This window comes from Meles meles, chromosome 4 (genome assembly GCF_922984935.1).
Source record: "Meles meles chromosome 4, mMelMel3.1 paternal haplotype, whole genome shotgun sequence".
NCBI classification, from domain to species: domain Eukaryota; kingdom Metazoa; phylum Chordata; class Mammalia; order Carnivora; family Mustelidae; genus Meles; species Meles meles.
Genome location: NC_060069.1, coordinates 133,288,446 through 133,306,859, shown reverse-complemented (window position 1 = coordinate 133,306,859; position 18,414 = coordinate 133,288,446). Strand labels below are relative to the sequence as shown.

Here is an 18,414-nt window from a genome sequence, read left to right as displayed (position 1 = left end):
ATAATGGTTAATTTTCTAAAACAAAGATTCGTAGTAAAGAGAAACCTGGAGTTCTTAAAACAATTAAAAAACAAAGAAAGCATCTTGAGCTTTGAAATTAATAGAAATTTTTAGAGATACATTTTTTCTTTGTTCTAAGTCTGTATGCTCTGATACTATTTATACTTTCTTTGTTGTTTATAGTGTTTGTTGTTATATTTCCCGATTATTTCCATTTGTATTTTAAAACCTTGAAATGATTTTAGCCCCTCCACAGTACACCAGTATATATTGATTGGAAATTATCCTTTGAGTCTGCATTAAATTCAAAATATATATTCACCCTCTTCCTTCATCTGAAACCTTGATAAGTTTACTTTAAATACACTATAATTTACTTCAATAAAAGTGTTCTTCTCTGAATTGTAGGGCTGAAGGTATACATAGCAATCCTCTTTCAGAAATCGATTATGTAATAATGTAAACAATGTAAGACTGGAACCATTCGAAACACGTTTTGTTAATGCGTCGCGAAGAGGTTTAGGTTTTACCGGAGATTCATTCGCCGGCATGAGGAATGTTTAAACCGTGGAGGATGCTTGCCTGTGGCTGCAGAAGTCAGGATGGAACCAGATTTGCCTCGGGGAGGAGCGAGGAGTCTAGGCAGCCTACTTGTTCCTTAGTGGAGTGTGTGCGAGGAGACGGGCTATCCAATATGTACCACTCACTAGACAACTACATTTGTTTTTAGGTTCAATGGTAAATGGATGGGGCTCTGCATCTGATGAGGACCGTAACTTTTCTAGTCATAGATCTAGTGTAGGTAGTTCCTCAGATGGCGCCATCTTTGCCAGCGGCAGCTTTGCACAAGCACTGGTGGCAGCAGCAGATAAAGCTGGTTTTAGGCTGGATGGAACCAGCCTTACGAGAACAGGTTGGTAGACTCTGAGTCCACACTTTTTGCATGAGAGAATCTTGTTCTTTAGACACTGAGCTCTTTCTCTCCTGTTCTTTCTCCTCAGTGAGTGTGACTGCAGAGCTTTCTGTAATATGCATGACCACAATCCGGATCCTCAATTGCCAGAACTTTCCCCCGATGCTACTTTTGCAGAGCCGAGAATAGGCTCCTATGCACCCACTTCTATCCGTTCTTTCCCTTTCCCTTCACGGCTCTGCTGATTAATTGGAATATGCTTTCTTTTTCCGTGATAGCCAAACTGCAACTGGGATGGCCATTAAATTTTCAATAACTCACTCTTGGCCAAATTCTCACACAATCAATAATGGGCCCAGTGATTTAAATTATTCAGCTTTTATCTCCATTACTTTCCTTTGCCCCATTTCTTTCTGCAAATGTGTTTTCTGGGAAGGCTTTCTCAGCATGGGGTGAATGGGTCTAAGGCTGTCAGTCTAACAGTTCAAATGGCTGATGGTATTATTAATTGTTTGGCTGTTAAAATTTTAACCCAATAATTTAGTATTTGTTTTAAAGGATGCTAATTAAAGATACACCCACTGCATTTGCAACTAGAATAAAATGATGACTACATGTGTATGGCTCTTTGGCCTAATCTAATTTGGGTCTCTGAGAAGAACTGAGCACCAATTTCATAATTTTTCATGTATCTGATTCTTTTCCCCAAAAGAAATGTGAGATTCATCCTAACAATAGATCAGTAATTTGTGTTTGTTTGTTTTACTGAAACAAAATAACTTTGGCAAGATCCATGCTATTCTATGACTATACTTCTTAAATGTACTTATTAAAAGATTCTAAAATGTGAATTAAATGGAGCTACTTTACAAAACAAACTAATGAAGCCTTAAACACGTTTAAGAAATCTTAATAGTATTCAACTAGTAAAGTGAAGAAAAACGGTTTTGACCCTTCACTAAACTCTCAGGTGATAAAAAGGAGTCTTGGAAATTTCCTTTGAATTATACCATCCGTATTTCTTTTCAGTATGCATTAGGAATCTTCAAGTGATATAAAAAATTTTTTTCCAAGCATTGCAGAGGTTTATTTTTCATATAGCATCTGAACTAAAATATGATGTAATATAACAGTTATTTGAATTTTCTTGCTTTATAAGGCGTAAGTCAGAAACTTTATGTTGCCTGAGTGCTTTTTGTGGCATAGCTATAAGCACAGCAATGAGAAAGTGCAAGGAAACTAATAAATTAGAAGGCATAAGTGCATTTCTTGCATGTATGCTAATAGCTAATAAAGCACTAAGCAGTATCATGTCACATTGACTTAAGAAAATGTAACTACATAGAATAATTTTGTGTAAAGGGAAAACATGCACAAGAGAATAGATACATGCACATAAAACAACCCTCACTGACCATAATAAACATTATATGAAAATCATAAGATGTTGAACATTTGTTAGCTACCCTTTTCACAAAATAAATTTCCCTGCATATGTACTAAACCTCAAGAAAAGGACGTAACACAATTTCATTTTTCAAGGAGAATTTGGAGTCTGCTCAGATACAGTAATATTCATCAGAAAATACCTGTTGCACTTTGGATATGCAAGGTGATTTTAACCTGCTATCTATCCTATACTATACACTAATGTTATTGAGTTTCTGTAGAAGAGGTAAAATTCATCGTGTATTTGTATGGGTGGTAAGGTCAGTTTAATATATGTCTCTGAGCAGACCTTTCATGTAGATTTTTCAAATGCAATTACTTCAGGACCTTTTTCTGTGCTCAGAGAGAATTTGTAATATTCCGAGGATAAAATTTGATTAAGCAAATAAGATAAGTACGTAATTTATTTCAGAAGTAACTTCCTTAATTTTAACAAGTAAAAGCAGCATGAATTTGCATATAACCATGAAAATACCACTAAGATCATCAAAGTTAAATAAAAATATAAACAAGTAATATCAAGTTTTTGGTTGGTGGATTTGTTTTACATCCATTTGCTTGAATTTTTTTTCCAGTGGGCAGTGTGTTGGTTACTAAAAATTGGATAAAATAAAAGCAACAAGGCATACTTTTTTTATGGAGATGCAGCAGTATTTGGTATCTTTAAATGGCATCTCTAGGCAAGTTTATAGGTTAGGCTAAGTAAGAGCAGAAATACAAAACAGGCAGAATCACTGCCTTATAACATTCTCTATACCCCATTCCCTTTGTTTTCTTTTTAGGCAAAGCTTTTACCTCCTCTCAAAGACCTCGACCAACCAGCCCATTTTCTACTGACAGTAATACCAGTGCAGCCCTGAATCAAAGTCAGAGGCCTCGGCCCACTAAAAAACACAAGGGAGGGCGAATGGACCAACAACCAGCTTTGCCTCATCGAAGGGAAGGAATGACAGATGGTAGGTTTGCTTCCTTCTCTTTGTCTCCTCGCTGAAGAGATGCGCTCTGTGCGAATTATTAACTTAGATTCAAGTAGCTGTGGTAGATTAGGCACTGCCTCATTATGTCCTTTCTGACATAATCGTCAGAAAACCTGGCGATATGGTCTCGTTTAAAGAAAACACCCTCTTTTCTAACAATCTGGAAGGATTTCTGTATTACCACGCCCTAAGAAATGTGTGCCATACCACTTGTCAAGGTTGATCTTGCTGCCATTCTGGCATTTTCTGTTAATGCTTTTTAACGGACATTCCCCTTTGAGGTTAGGAAAGAAAACGCAGGTAGCACGTGCACTTGCCGTGCATTTCTGATATTAAATTTGGGACATTTCTGACATCAAATTAAGATAACTTCGATGGTATTTCACTTTTGAAAAAGACCATGAAGTGATTTGTAATTTAGCAGTTTTTTAGTTTCATGGATTTCAGGGCTAAAAGCATACTACAGATCATCTGGTAGATGGGTCAGCAAGCTTTTCTGTAAAAGTCCGGATAGTAAATATTTTTTGTTTTAACTGGCCATACAGTCTCTGTCACAAATACTCAACGCTGCCATTGTAGTGTGAGTGTAGCTATAGGAAAAAAAAATGAATGCGTGTGACTGATTTCCAATAAAACCTTGTTGATAAACAGGCAGTGGCTGAATTTGGCCCATAGACCCTAGTCTGCTGATTTATTTCAATTCTTTTATTTATGTATAACATTCAGTCTTTGAGTATTTGCTTAAATGCTGCTGTTTTCAGGAAGCACAATATTACTGAGCGAAGTCCTTGTTCAATAAAGAGTAGTTCATCTCTACAAAGCAGGATCTATTTCCCGTATGTTCAACTGAATTCTCATACATTTAAAAATAGGAATACAAATATTTATCCTGATGTTTTATTCTAGTAATACCTATGATTTATGTCAAGAGCCTAGTATAATGCCCAAGCCAAAGGTACATTTCTTCCCCCTTCTCAGCACTATCACCTACAGGTGTACAAACTTTAATCTGAGGTAGTTCTACTAAACTCCGAAAGGGTGAACCTAGCCAAGCTTCACCTTAGAACCATCTACAGAACTCTTGAATTATCCCCTGGGGATTGTGGGATTTTTTTTTTTTGTTTGTTTGTTTGTTTGTTTGTTTTTATTTATTTCTTAGAGAGAGAGAGGGAGGGCACAGAGGTAGAGGGTGAAACAGACTCCCCGCTGAGCAGAGAGCTTGATGCGTAGATTCAGGACTCGATCCCGGAACCCTGAGATGATGACCTGAGCTGAAGGCAGATGCTTAACTGACTGAGCCACCCAGGCGCCCCCTGGGGATTGTGATTTCATTGTTCTAGGTGAAAACTAATTATGGATATTTTGAAAGCTCCACGAATGAATCTAATGTGCAGTCAGCATTGAGAAGCTATGATGGTGTCCTTAACATTCACTTCAGTCTCTTAGGCTTATCATTGTAAGACAGAACGAGGCTTAGTTGGAAAAGTACTTACTCTTTATTGGTTCGGGAGAAGGTTCTGTATCTCATAGCCATCTTTGTGCTTTCTTTTGTCATTTTATGATGCAGGGTAGACTTTAAAAGTCAACTATAACTTGTTCTAAAAGCTTTCAGGTTTACTTATCTTTCCTGCTACCTTGTTTTCATTGGGAAGTGTTTCTGTGGAATTTGAGGGTAAGGGTGTACTCAAGAGCTTGGTTCCTTTATAAACCAATATCCTGTGGTGAACAAAAACGCTCACCACTTCCTTTCTGCCTCAGATGATCTGAAGATTAGTTCAGCATTTAAAGCAGTCAATAGTGTTGATCTTATTCCCTCTAGATAAAAAGGACCACCCCCATTGATATGGTAGTTATAAAACTCAGAATTCACAATTTTGTATAGTTTTCCTGCTATCAATGTCGTGGAAAGAGAAAAGAATTTTTTTTCCTGAAATGTTTGAAGATAATATCCAGAATATCTGGAAGATAAAAAATATAAACCAACAAAATAGTGCTCCTTTTCTTACTAAAATACTGTTCTTGCAAGTTTTTTCAGAATGTCTAGTTAAAATAAGCTGCCTCCTACTTTAAAATAGAACCAATTTATTGCTTATCTTTCTAAACAACAGACAGGTCCCTAACTCTTAAAGTTGCCAGCATTTCAAAAGGGGGTTATGGGTTATGTATTGTTAGTAGATATATTTTGGAAGTAATGATATTGCAAGGGAAATTTTGGCTCCCATGTCTTCCCAAGTTTATGATCCAATGATGTTCCAGTTATGGCATGAGGACATCTATTATGGATGGCAGATTATCCTTATGGATGTTGTTATTTTATAGTAAATGTGTGTGTCCTAGATTTATATGGTATGAATCCATGTGTGAGTAATAATTTTACAATATTTGTATGTAAAATCAAACTGTTCTTTTAGGGAAGGCTGCTGTTTAGTAGCACTTAGTGCATAGACATTTCTACACTTAAACTTTTGTTTGATACATTTTGAAATTGTGTTTGGTGAATATATTAATCAGGGTAATTACTGGCAGTTGCCTTACCAAACAACTGCTATCCCTCAATGGCTTAATACAGCAAATTTGTTTCTCATGGATACACTAATTTAGATTAATTTATAAAGGTCGGGTGGCTCTCCTCTAAGTAGTCATATAAGGATGCATGCTTTTTCAATATTGGGATGCCATCATTTTTAATATGAGACATTTGTGGCTTCTGAGTGAGGGGAAGACAAAATCCAGGTGATCACTTGGGAGACTCTATGTGGCATACATCACTTCTCATTTCCTTGACAAGAGCACAGGCACATGACATCAGACTACTGACTAGATGGGAAAGTAATGTTTTCTTGTGTCTAGTAAGAGGAATCGGGAATGGTGAAAAACATCAGTCTCTGTCTCAAAGGCAATGCAAAACCCACCACACACATCAAGGAGTCTTCTTCTCCCTTGAATAAAGACTCTCCTAAGCAGGCCTTGTTCAGTCCAAATCTTCTGTTCTATTTGCATAAACCAAAGAATACCCTTTAAAAGCAATATACTGACAAATGCTGAAAAAAGAAGGTAGAGAACATAATTTTCTGTCCATCAACTTTTTCCCCCCAATAACATTTCCTTCTAGTCTGTTTTCCCCTCATTCCTAATGTCCTAGTTAGTGAATGGAGTCTTTGCTCTCCACAGACTACCTTGGCCACACTCCAGCTCTGCTACAAACTAGCCTATACCATTCAGCAAATTTCTTTATTCATTAATCAGTTTATTCTCATACCAAATGATAGGCTGGAAACCAGCAGGCAAAATCCCCTGCTTTTCTGGAGCTTGCATTCTACTGAGGGAAGATAAAGACCAACGGAAATATATAAGGGAAAATAAAAGTATATAAGATGGTGGCAAATGTCATAGAGGAAAAAAACATAGGAAGGAAGTAGAGAAATACCAGGGTGGGGGAGGGGGCCAGCTCTCTTTTAAGTAGAGTCTCCGGGAAGGCTTGACCAAGTAGGTGACAGTACAGCAGACTGGAAGATTAAAAGGGAAAGAGCAATCCTGGTATCAAGGAAAGGTCATGCCAGGACATGAGAACAGCAAGTGGAAGCCTACAGCTTCTTTGCTGAAAAGTAAGAGAAGCAGTGTGACCGAGGCAGAGAGAAAAACAGAATAGAATATGAAGTTAGACAAGTCAGTGAGGGCCAGTGTTTGTAGGATCTTAAGCTTCTGTAAGGACATTGGCTCTTACTTTGAATGGAAAACCACTGAAGAGGGGTGTGTGTGTGTGTGTGTGTGTGTGTGTGTGTGTGTGCGCTCGCGCGCATGTGTTTAAGGTGGAGGAGTAACATGATTTTACTTCTGCTTCTATTTTTTTTAAAAATTCTAGCTGTTATGTCAAGATAGACTAAATATGCTTTTCTGTGTGGAAGCCCAGAAACCACTTAAGAGGTTGTAGAATTCATCCAGGGAAGTGATGTAGAAGTTCTTCCCAAGGGAGCTTCAGTGGAAGCAATGAGAAGGACTGAATTCTGGCTATAGGTTGGCAGAACCCACAGGATTTGTTCGTGAAATTAGCTCAGGCTATAAAGCAAGAAAATCAAAGATTACTCCAAAGTCTTGGTCAACTTGTAGAATGCAATTACTACTAATTGAGATGATGGATGCTACCGAACAAGCATATCTTGTAGAGGAAGGTCCAGAACTCAGTTTAGATGTGTGAAATTTTAGATCCTTTCTGAACATCTAAGTTGAACTCCTCAGTATGGATTTAGTGACATGAGCCTGGAGTTCATGGAAAGAGAGATCCCAGCAGGAGGTATCTGATTTCTTTTTGCCTTCTTTTTTTTTAAACCTGAAAAAGACAATAAAAATGGCACATATTTCATTGGACTGTTGTGTACCTGACAATAGGAAATCCTCAGTAGGCCAGTAAGAGACTCTTTAGTGAATTGATTTACTTGAAATGAATCAACATGGAAATGAATAATAAATTTAAGTAAACATGTTTGATTAGATACTTTTATTTTTTCCACAGTCATTCTTAATTTCATCTTTTTTTCCAATTTGTTTATTTCAATGTGCATGTCATGTTCTTTCTTCTTAGAATATACAAACTCCAAGTAAATTACTTAATTATGTAGCTATATGATTTCAGGTTAAATTAAATAGTAATCAGAATTTTGGCTAGCATAAGTAGATGCCATTTTGGCCATTTTAAAGATGAAGCTGCTTTGATGGAGAATAAAAATCAATGACCAGATAGTTATTTTGAAAGCAAATATCATAATCCCTGCCCTTCCCCACTATTGGCAGTCTTAAGTCCAAACACTCAAATGAAATAATTACTTTACATTTACAATAATGCATACTGAAGGAAGTCAATTTTTAAAGGAAACATAAACTCATTGCTGGATTATTCTGCAAACAGATATCACAATATTGGTTTAGCTCTTCATTTTGGAAGAAATGTTCCAAATACAACTTTATTCTCCCAGATGGAAACACTGTTCCCTTCAATAATTAGTAATTCATAATCTAACAAGACGACATACATAAGAACTGGGAATGCTGCTTCAGCGTGGGAACTCCCAAAGCAGATACGGAGGAGAGTATTATTGTCAATTCAATGGAGGACAATATCATTTTTCTTATTATGAGAGAGTATAAAGCTTAACAAAGTCTTTAAAAAGAACAACTTAGCCTTCCTTAAGGAAGCTATCTCTTGTCCACAAGAAATTCATGATTTTTCCTTTTGAATTTCACAAACAGTATTATTAGAAATAAGAGCATAATAATAATAAATAATAACAACAGCATGGGAAATAATGGATGAAGATTATATGCAACAGCCCCCATTAATAATAGAAATATGTAGTGCATATGATATTTTATTTCATGAACGAATAATGTAATCACTGATATTTTAAGGAGGAACAGAGAAGTTTACAATAGTATGCCAGAAAAATTAGAAGGTAATAATCCAAAAGAATGTTTAGAATGTTCAGGAGACTTCAAAATCTTCAACAAAGTAATATTAGAACTAGTATAATGGTACAAATCATATTATAGAACTAGAAGAATTCTTAAAGAAAGATGAAAGAAGAGACTAAGATCACAGTCGAAGACAATCCAAATATAAAGATGTCATGATCTGAACAGCTAATGAAAGGAAAATGAAAAATTAGCTGCACATTTGAACTTTTGATTTTTCATATCTTATATTTAATTTAAAGAGCTTTTTTGCAAAGTTATCTATTCTACCACATCTCAAATTTTTATGATGCATTGTCTATTCTAGCACCATGAAGCATATTCTATCTGTACTCTGAACATTGGTTATTAGTTATTAAAATTAATACATTGGAAGATTATAATGTATTAGTTGTAACTCATTAGCTAACTCATGAAACGAACAGCCAGAATTGGTTGTCAGGCAGAATGTTAATTGCATTTAATAAATGTTAGCTTAACCCTCTGACTGTTGCTAAATGTACCACATACATGGGTAAAGGCAGTCATATGTTGCATATGATTCGGCATATAGTTCTTAATTTCCCGAGGGCAACATTTCCTATAGAGAGTGGCAGGACAGCCTTAATTCTTCCCAGGGTTTTTTATTAACACAGCTGCTAGGATGTCTAGTCATTTTTGTGTCATGATATGTCTACTCTGGGGAGTCGGGGTGGACAATAAAGAAAATATGGAGAACACATAAATTGTATTTTGTACCTTGAACATTAGCCTCAATGTGCAAAGAAAACACGTTCCACATATAATAATTGAAATCAGTCGATTTTGTTTCAAAGACACTATGATCCAATGATAGCAAAGAGATCAATAATATGCATTTTAGACAGAAATAACTGACTTTTGCCCCTCCTGCAACCCTCCCCCCCCCCCCCCAGATTTCTTTTGCATGAGTGAGACTTTTAGGAGGGCACGGGTTTTTTTCTTCATCTTGAATTAAAACCTGTATTTTTCATTAAATTTTAGTCCATTCTAAACATTATTCACAATTTTTAGATCTTCCACCACCACCAGATCCCCCTCCAGGTCAGGGTTTAAGGCAGCAAATAGGCCCGAGCCAGCATGCTGGTAACATGGAAAACTCAACAGAGAGAAAAGGAAGCTCTCTGGAGACACCACCAGCATCCAACTTAGAAGACACAAAGAGCTCATTGGATTGTCCAGCTAGAACGTCCCTAGAGTGGCAGCGACAAACCCAAGAATGGATAAACTCCACAGAACGCCAAGAAGATATACGGAAAGCCCTACACAAACAAAGTGTTGGACCAGGTGTGTTCTGCACAGTCCCAAGAAAGTGTGGACTTTATCTTTTTTTCCTACCAGGTATTTTAGAAATGGCAGTTGTTTAAGCGCATCTGAAAAAGTTTGCCTTGAATCACTGAAAAGTTGGGATTCCTCAGCAAAGTTCACCAGCATACACCTTAAGGCTGATTCCCATGGGGATTGTTCCTCAAGTTAATCTTGCGAAGGGGTCTTTGAGCTCAAGAGATTTCACCAGTATTGGTCAAGAGACAATTTGACATTTTTGCCTTCTAATGTTTATATTGAAATGCTTTTAAGACCTAAATTTCATCTTAACGTCCATTTAATCCCTGCCTTCAACCCGTTTCATTTTGACTGAAGTAACTAGTCATTTTGAAAAGAGAACTCACTTCAGTCAAATCGTTGAATTCATTGAAATAACAAAGTTGCACATAAATGTATGTAAATATCTCAGGATAGAAAAAGTTAAACTGGGCCTGTACTTTCTCCAACTGGTTAAATTTAGCTGATTGTTAACACTTCGTTGGGAAATATTCTTGTTTATAAATCAAACTTCCTGGAACTGTCACAGAATAAATGTCATCACTTGTGGTTGGATTTTGTTTGGGGAGGGGTAGTGATTGTTGGGGCCTATTATAGAAATACATTTTCTGGAACATTTCTTCTCATATTGGGATTCATTTTCATTAAGTATGAAAACATACACACAAACACACATACAACAACATTTGAAAGTTTCTTTACACATTTGTTTTTTAATTTGGACTCAGTCTTTTGTAGATATGCCCTCTACCCAGGCATTTTCAATAATTATATGATGTCACAACTTGGTGCTTAAGATTTTAGAAAATGTAATGTTTGTAAGAGCCAAAATATGTCAATTTTAAGACCTAGATTTAGTGAAACACTTAGGAAGTTTACATCGTTCAGGTTGTGAGAGAAAAATCATGTGATTCCTGAGATTTCATAAAGACCATTTAAGGGGAGAAATAGTCATCACAGTAATAATGGCCCATATTTAGAAAGAAAGAAAAAAATAGAAGAGGTAGGGAGAAAGAAGAAGAAAGAGAGAAAGAAAAAAAGAAAAAAATGTTTCAAAATATTAGGTACTTAATAATATACCTTGTGTTATTTATAGGATTGATACACAAAATATGTTTTCATTTATTATTTAGTTATGAAAATGTGTATTTCTCTTTTTCTTTTAAGGAAATACACCATCTTTAAAATAATGTGTTTCTATCCCCAGAAACAACAAAAATTTAGGAAGCTTATTTCAACTCATATATAGTTCTTTATCTAAATTGATAGAGAAAATGTTGCTATAATTTAAAGTGAAACAAAAACCATGTTTCTTCAATATTTTTGAAAAATTTAACTGGAGCCTCACCGAAGTCCAGAAATTATACTCATAAAAATGCTTTTGTTAAATAATATGGTTCATTGTATGCAGCTCCCTTTTATTAATGAATTTAAATTTTGCAAATGATATGTAACATTGAATTTTTATCCCCAAATTTATTTTTTTAAGATTTTTTTTATTTGAGAGAGAGAGAGAGAGAGAGAGAACATGAACAAGGAGGCAGGAGCAGAGGGAGAGGGAGAAGGATACTCCCCACTAAGCAGGGAGCCCAACAAGGGGCTCCATCCTAGGATGCTGAGATCATGACCTGAGCAGAAGGCTAATGCTTAACAACTGAGCCACCCAGGCGACTCATCCCCAAATTTCTTTTAATTTAATCCTGTTTCAGTTCCTATTATCAGAAATGTTGTTTGCACATGGAAATTTTTTAATATCCGGGCTTATTAAACCTCTTACTTTTTAATCTTACTGAAGAATGAAATCATAAAATAGCCCATTTTGAACTTAATATTTAAAGTTTGTTTGCCTTCCATTTTGCTGTTCAGCTTAGCACTTTGTATTTCTTTTTCAGAGGAGACATTGGTGCCCTACAGCAAGCCCAGTTTCCCATCTCCAGGAGGTCACAGCTCGTCAGGAACAGCATCTTCTAAAGGATCTACTGGACCAAGGAAAGCCGAGGTGTTGAGGGGAAGTCACCAACGCAATGCCAGCGACCTTCTTGACATAGGATATATGGGCTCGAATAGTCAAGGACAGTTTACAGGTGAATTATGTAAGTGCTTTAGGACACTTAAAAGGCTCTGGTGATTCAGAACAAATAGTGGGTTAATAATGTAGGAGAGAAAAAAGGTTCCTTGACCCTCTTAGGTCCCTGGCTGGGTCTGAGAATTAAACTGATAAACAGAGAATAACAGAAGAAAAGTCTACAAATTTTATTGAATTTTTACATGTCCATGGGTGACTTCAGAAGATCATGAAGACTGAAAGAAGTGACAGAGCAGAAAGCTTTTATATCTTTTAGACAAAGAAACCATAAATTTGTGAAGATTTTATGAGACCAAGGGGTTTGGGGTAGGGGAGTAGTCAATGGTAAAGAAGTAACTGGGAAGGTTAGTTTAACAAGGTTTGTTTGCACAGATTCCTCGGCCCCATAACTCCCTGTCTCTGAGAATAAGAATGTCTTCCTTCCTCGGGTAGAGGGAATGGTAACTTTCATGTGGGAGTTTCATGGTCTGTTTCAGAGAAGAAGAGCAAGGTGGGGAGGAGAGAGGTCAGAGTGACCTTCCTCCCTCTGTTGGTTTCTCAGACTCCTTCAGCTTTCAATAGTCAGTATGCCAAGATGTCATGTTTTGGGGTAGCACGTCCTGAACCTCATCAATAATATTGGGACAATAAACAAATTTCAGAATGGTAGAAATCGTGCTTTACTGAGAGAAAAAAATGGATTACAATTTTTTGAAATAGAGCATGGCTATTTACAGCTGTCTATTAAATGAATATTTCTTCTATTCCAAGTCTGATTTACACTATATAAAAATTGCCTCTATTTAGGCAATTAATCTCAATATTTATAAGATAATGAAGTACAGTCCAGTTTGCAGTTTTCTTTGCCTTTTAAAGAACCTTAGGAATTCCTCGCTCCCTAGTTGCTCTTCATTTGTTATTATAATTTATTTTTAGATTTAGGCAGTCAACCTTGTAAAGTTGATTTTTTATTATAATAACATATTTTATAAATAAATTTCTTTTTGAATAAGAGCCAGCATTGATATAACTATAAAATAAAATAAATAATCTTTAAGATTATTTATCTTAATCTATAAAAATCTATAATTATATAATCTATAAAAATAAAATAATCTAGAAAATAATCTAGAAAAATAAATCTATAAAAATAAAATACCAGACAACAGAGAAAGAGAGCATGTCACAGTCACAGGAAGAAGCTCTGAATTCCTTGTGTTAATTTTTTTTCGTAAAATTTACCAATTCTTCTATCCGATATCAGAACTATACTTGTTAAATAGTTTCAGCTGCTTATTTGAATTCACATTAAAAGCACTGATGAAGAAACAGCCCTGGATTCCAGTATTCTCAATCCAGAGCAAGTCAGTTATCTTCCCAATCTCTCTACCTCCTGATTTAAAAAAAATAGCATTACTATTATGCTTCCGTCACAGACTGGGGGATGCCATGAAATAATGAAAAATAAAAATACTTTCAAACTGTGAAGTTCTTTATTGACTAGACGTAGCATTCTTGCTGTCTCTTACTAATCCGATTATTATTAAGATATGTTTATAATTTTTCATTTGTTTCATGACTGCTTGGATTTTGCTTTGACTTCCATTTTAGTGTAACTGTAAGCCCACAGGGACGTGCAGAGAGAGCGCTATGTGAATTTTAAATCTCCAAATTCTACAAGTGTTTCTTTCTTTCCCTTCCCATCACTGCATTTCCTACCTTTACGCACTCGCAAAATTCATCTGATGGTGTTATTTTCATTTATTATCTGTTCGTGTGGCTTTTTGTCGTGCTGGTCAGGAGGAAAGACTACCTAATGTCAATGCAAACTTACCTCTGATTTTTTTTTTCATCTTTTTGTAGAGTAACTGAGAGGAGACATGCAAAGCTGCTCTGAAGGACCACCAGGTCTGAACTCATGGAAGTGATGACACTAAACAGTGCAATGAACAATTTCTTTATTTATGTACTATTAAAAGAACTGTAAATGCAATGTAAAGACACACAGCCACACATATCCCACAGATATTTTACTTGTGTTCTTCTCTTAAGTACACCACCCACCTTAACTCTTTCTTGTCAGGAGTATATAAAAAAGAAAGAAAACAAATCTCGCCCTCCAGGAAGAAAAGGATTTTCCTCTGTATATAATTTCTTTCATGCATTGCTATGCAAGCTCCCTCTTTTTAGCTCTGTTCATACTATTGTCTGTTTTTATTGGTCTGTTGTACTATATGTGAATTAATAGGCTGTGGTGCCATATATTAACTTTTAATTGTGTAACTTTTATGTTTAAATTTTGCACTGCAATTTTATTTGGTGATAAGCACAAATCTCTACTCCTCGTGACATGAAGAACAGGACTGAATGTGAAGGGAGTTTCTGTACTGTAAGCTAGACTGGGTGCGCTGGTTGGAACCAATCACGTTAGAGGGTTTGCAGTTGGGGTGTAGGAATAGAAAGATGCAAGGGAACAGTGGTGTTGGCAAAGTCTTCTTTGAATATCAGGGACTGAGTCGAAAAGAAAAGCAGAAAGGTGGCTTTTACTGTTGACAAAAAAGCAGGGGTGAAAGAAAGAAATTTAAGTCTTCAGGCTAAATAGGCATTACAATATACAGAATAGCAAAGATGTACTAAGCTTGCTAAAAAAAAAAAAAAAAAAGGAAATTAAGGTTATATGTAGAATCAACTTAACCTGTCATCGTAATTGACCCGTCTGAGAATTATAACAAGCAGAAGGAAATTAAGGTGTTTCACAAGAGCTGTGTTTATATTACAGTTTTTTAAAAAAGCATTTTCTGAATTACCATAATTAATCTCTCCAACTCATTAAGTCAGACTATAATATGAAGTTCCCCAAGGAAACAAACAAAATGAACTCTAGAATATCTAGCAAATAGTTAAAGAGGCAATTTATTATTAGGGCATACTCGGGCTGCTTCCAAATGCAAAAACTCTATTGCAATATCTCGTTTCATCTTTCTAATACATGTACAGTACACACTAGAGGATAGAGCTGCATCACTTAAATTTATGACTTTGGAAAAATAATGCAGTCTATAGACAATTTTGTGTTTTATTTGGTTAAGAAGTGAAGTTTATGCCACAAATGTATCGCCAAATTGTAAGTGCTTACAAGGCAGTGCTCAGAGTATGTTCAGTTCACAGTAAGTAGATTTATTGGAATAAACATTTTATGGTACATTCTCAGAAATTGGCTACCAACTAAAAGATGTTTGACCCACTTTGAATGAGTAAATTGAAAACGAAAATTTAAAAGGAGAAAAATGCATGTTTATACACTTTTTAAATAAAACCGAACCTCGTTAAGTGGACATTAATAACAGTGTCCTGCCTCATTTGTTCCCACGACTTTGAGAACAAGAAATTCCTGAACATCAGTCATGTATGGTCAAAAGGAATATGACTTTGGAATATATGTCAGCCTCTGTTCGTGTATAGTCGATCAGTCAAGTAGAAGAGAACTTCCCTGAAATTCCCACTTGTGACATTTTTTTCCATCTGCTGCCTCTACAACTGTAAATTCTATTTCTAGTTATACTTTCTCATGTTTTCCCTATGATGTGTTCAGTAGTTGGTACTTAGAAAAATGCTCGATGTGATTATTAGAATCAATTCTAAAATAGGGGACCCGCTTGAATGACAATTCATATTCCCATGCATTCTTGGCTCAGTCTCCAATTCTGTATCATATTATTATAGCAAAGGGATAACGTAATTCATTTTCTCTATCTTTTTTGTTCCCTGAGACTGTATCAACACAGGCAGGAGTGGAGGAATGTAATGTTCCTCACGGGCCCAACCTCTTTTGGGGCCATGGAGCTCATTTCTTCGCAGAAGAGAAAAAAATATTCTGAGACACACTTATTAAATGCGTTATCATCTTCCTACCACCAGTGCCTGAATTTTAATGCAGTTTGATTTCTCTGGGTCAGATTGTCTAGGGAAGGTGAAAAGTTCCTGTGAAGAGTGACTACATACTATTCACAACTGTAGGATGTGAGGAATTTAATTTTGATTTATGCAGCTCCCTACTTCACCTCTTTCTATTTAAAAGCAAACAAAGTTTTGTTCATTTATATTCCCTCTTTAGGCTTCTCTGTAACCTACTTTAGATTAAAGCTTTCATTCATCACATTTATTACACACAGATGTCGATCCCTAATGTGACAAATAAACCAAGACTTCAGTGTAGAGTATGGGTATGACAATGACCTCTGGAATAATGGAGGACATAGCATCATACCTTCCTGTTTATTTTCAGTGTATAAAACATAACCATTTGGGTTAGATTTTGGCAGTACAGACCTTATGGTTGTGCAGAATGGTCTTCTAGAACTTCCACATTCCCTGTTAAGTCTAGTTTCATATGTAACTTGCTTAGTAAAATGTTGCTCCCAATATATCATCCTCACACAGACACAGAGCAATATAAAAATGCTGTGGCTATCCAAATAAATTCAGGAATCCTATCCAAAAATCAAAAGCTTTTGTCAACTTACTATAAGTAAAAACTTATGTCAGACATATGTCAGTATGTCAGAATGTTAGTAGAAGAATACAAACATGTACAAGACCTCCCATAATTTTTTTCATCTTGTAGCCCATTGAATGAATGTGAATCACTGAGCTCGGTCTTCTGCAGGTCTGCACAAGGTCTACATGACTTGTCAGAAGGAAATCCGGGTGGGGGAGAATGCAAACTCATCTTGCACTCACAGGCCATGCTACTGTGCACTCAAGCCCCAAACAACACAGCTCCATTCTCAACATGCCACGTCTCCACTGGGGAAAAGCCAAGCAGCGCCCCAACTCAGGTATGCCTCCGAGTGTGCAGGTAGAGTCAGTCCGCCCCTTTCCAGACATTTTCCATACCATATTTAAAGTGGGACAGTACAGGGGCTTGAAAACAATGGATTCCTTCACAGGATTTGAATCCAGTTCAGGGGAGCATATAGGAAAATCAAGACCAACATTTAAGGTGTCCTACAACCAAAGGGAAGTAAAAACATTGCAAGTATGCTTGTTCTAAATAACAAAAAAAAAAACAGATAAAATGGTGTTGTATGTCATAGCTTAATGCTCTGGGTATTTAAATATAGCTTCAGTGAGACTCAAGTTGAAAGTCTGTATGAGCTCTGATAGAACACTTCCAAATTTCTATTCAACAAATTTATGGAATTGTCCGCTGACAACTTAATTACACAAATACCAGTGAGCTCTAAACTGTGATTTATCTTCACCACTGGAAAGTGATTGTGTGTCAGTATTAAAGATATGAAGAACTATGACATTCCCTAATTTGTACATCTCCTTCTGTACGTTGTATTTATAAAGTTACATGATGAGAATTGGTGTAAAGCAATGTCTTTCCACACTATCTTAGAGATGAAGTTACTTTTATTTTGCTTCTCTACAATGTGTACCTTCAAATGAAACCTCCCGTACCTTCTTTTCACTGAAGTTCAATTTACTAATTTTTCTTATCTCATCGTTTTCAAAAGCATTTATTGTGACTTTAAAGTGTTGCAAGATAAGGGATTTTGTGGCCGTGGGTAGATTTTTTATACTTTGTTTTATAGATGGGCTTTTTTTTAACTAGTCTGTTGAAGTCATCAAACAGCGTCCAAAATCTTAATGTGTTTCATTTGATGTTATTAGATCAGAAAAGAAATTGGCATAAACTTGGTTAATAGTATTGTCAAAGAATTGTGTATTGTGTACTCACTGGAAAAAATAAAATATATTCGCATTTCAAATTTGTAAAAAAGCCATTTATGTAAAACAGACTTGCCTGTAGAAAAATCAAACACAGACCATTCTGTCACTTTTGTAACTCTACATTAATATTTTGTGACCAAATGCATAATCCGATTATCTCCTTTGGTAACGGGTTGGGTGGTGGTAACTAGAAATTGACTTCGAGTAGTGGCTAAACTGCTGACGCTGATGGAGAATATAGAAAGCATTTGAAATGACAGACTCCCCTCTCCAGGCCCTGCTCTCCAGATCTGATCTGCCCCACCCCATGAAGACTTTCAGGTAGATAGAATACAAACTTCTCATCCATGAAATTACCTTCAGAAATGATTCTTTCAATATAAATAAGTATGAGAATTGGAAGAAAGTGGACATTTCTTAATTGCCTTAGAATAGCTAATGATAACTTTTTCTAAGATGAT

The 18,414-nt window shown here is 36.0% G+C and overlaps 1 protein-coding gene across 25 annotated transcripts in view; it reads left to right on the top strand.

Annotated features, from left to right (window-relative positions):
- Nucleotides 1-14,665, top strand: part of ROBO2 (roundabout guidance receptor 2) — a 1,322,570-nt gene extending 1,307,905 nt beyond the window's left edge. For 9 of the 25 annotated variants that reach the window (XM_046002541.1, XM_046002540.1, XM_046002539.1 and 6 more), the window contains 3 exons: nt 3,145-3,318; nt 12,039-12,239; nt 14,075-14,665. In XM_046002541.1, coding sequence (XP_045858497.1) covers nt 3,145-3,318; nt 12,039-12,239; nt 14,075-14,076 — 377 coding nt within the window. In that variant the 3' untranslated portion in view covers nt 14,077-14,665. Of the gene's footprint in view, nt 1-730; nt 914-3,144; nt 3,319-9,837; nt 10,111-12,038; nt 12,240-14,074 lie in introns of all 25 variants that reach the window. The other 16 variants (XM_046002527.1, XM_046002529.1, XM_046002525.1 and 13 more) reach the window with 5 other exon arrangements.
- Nucleotides 14,666-18,414: the final 3,749 nt, after the last annotated feature.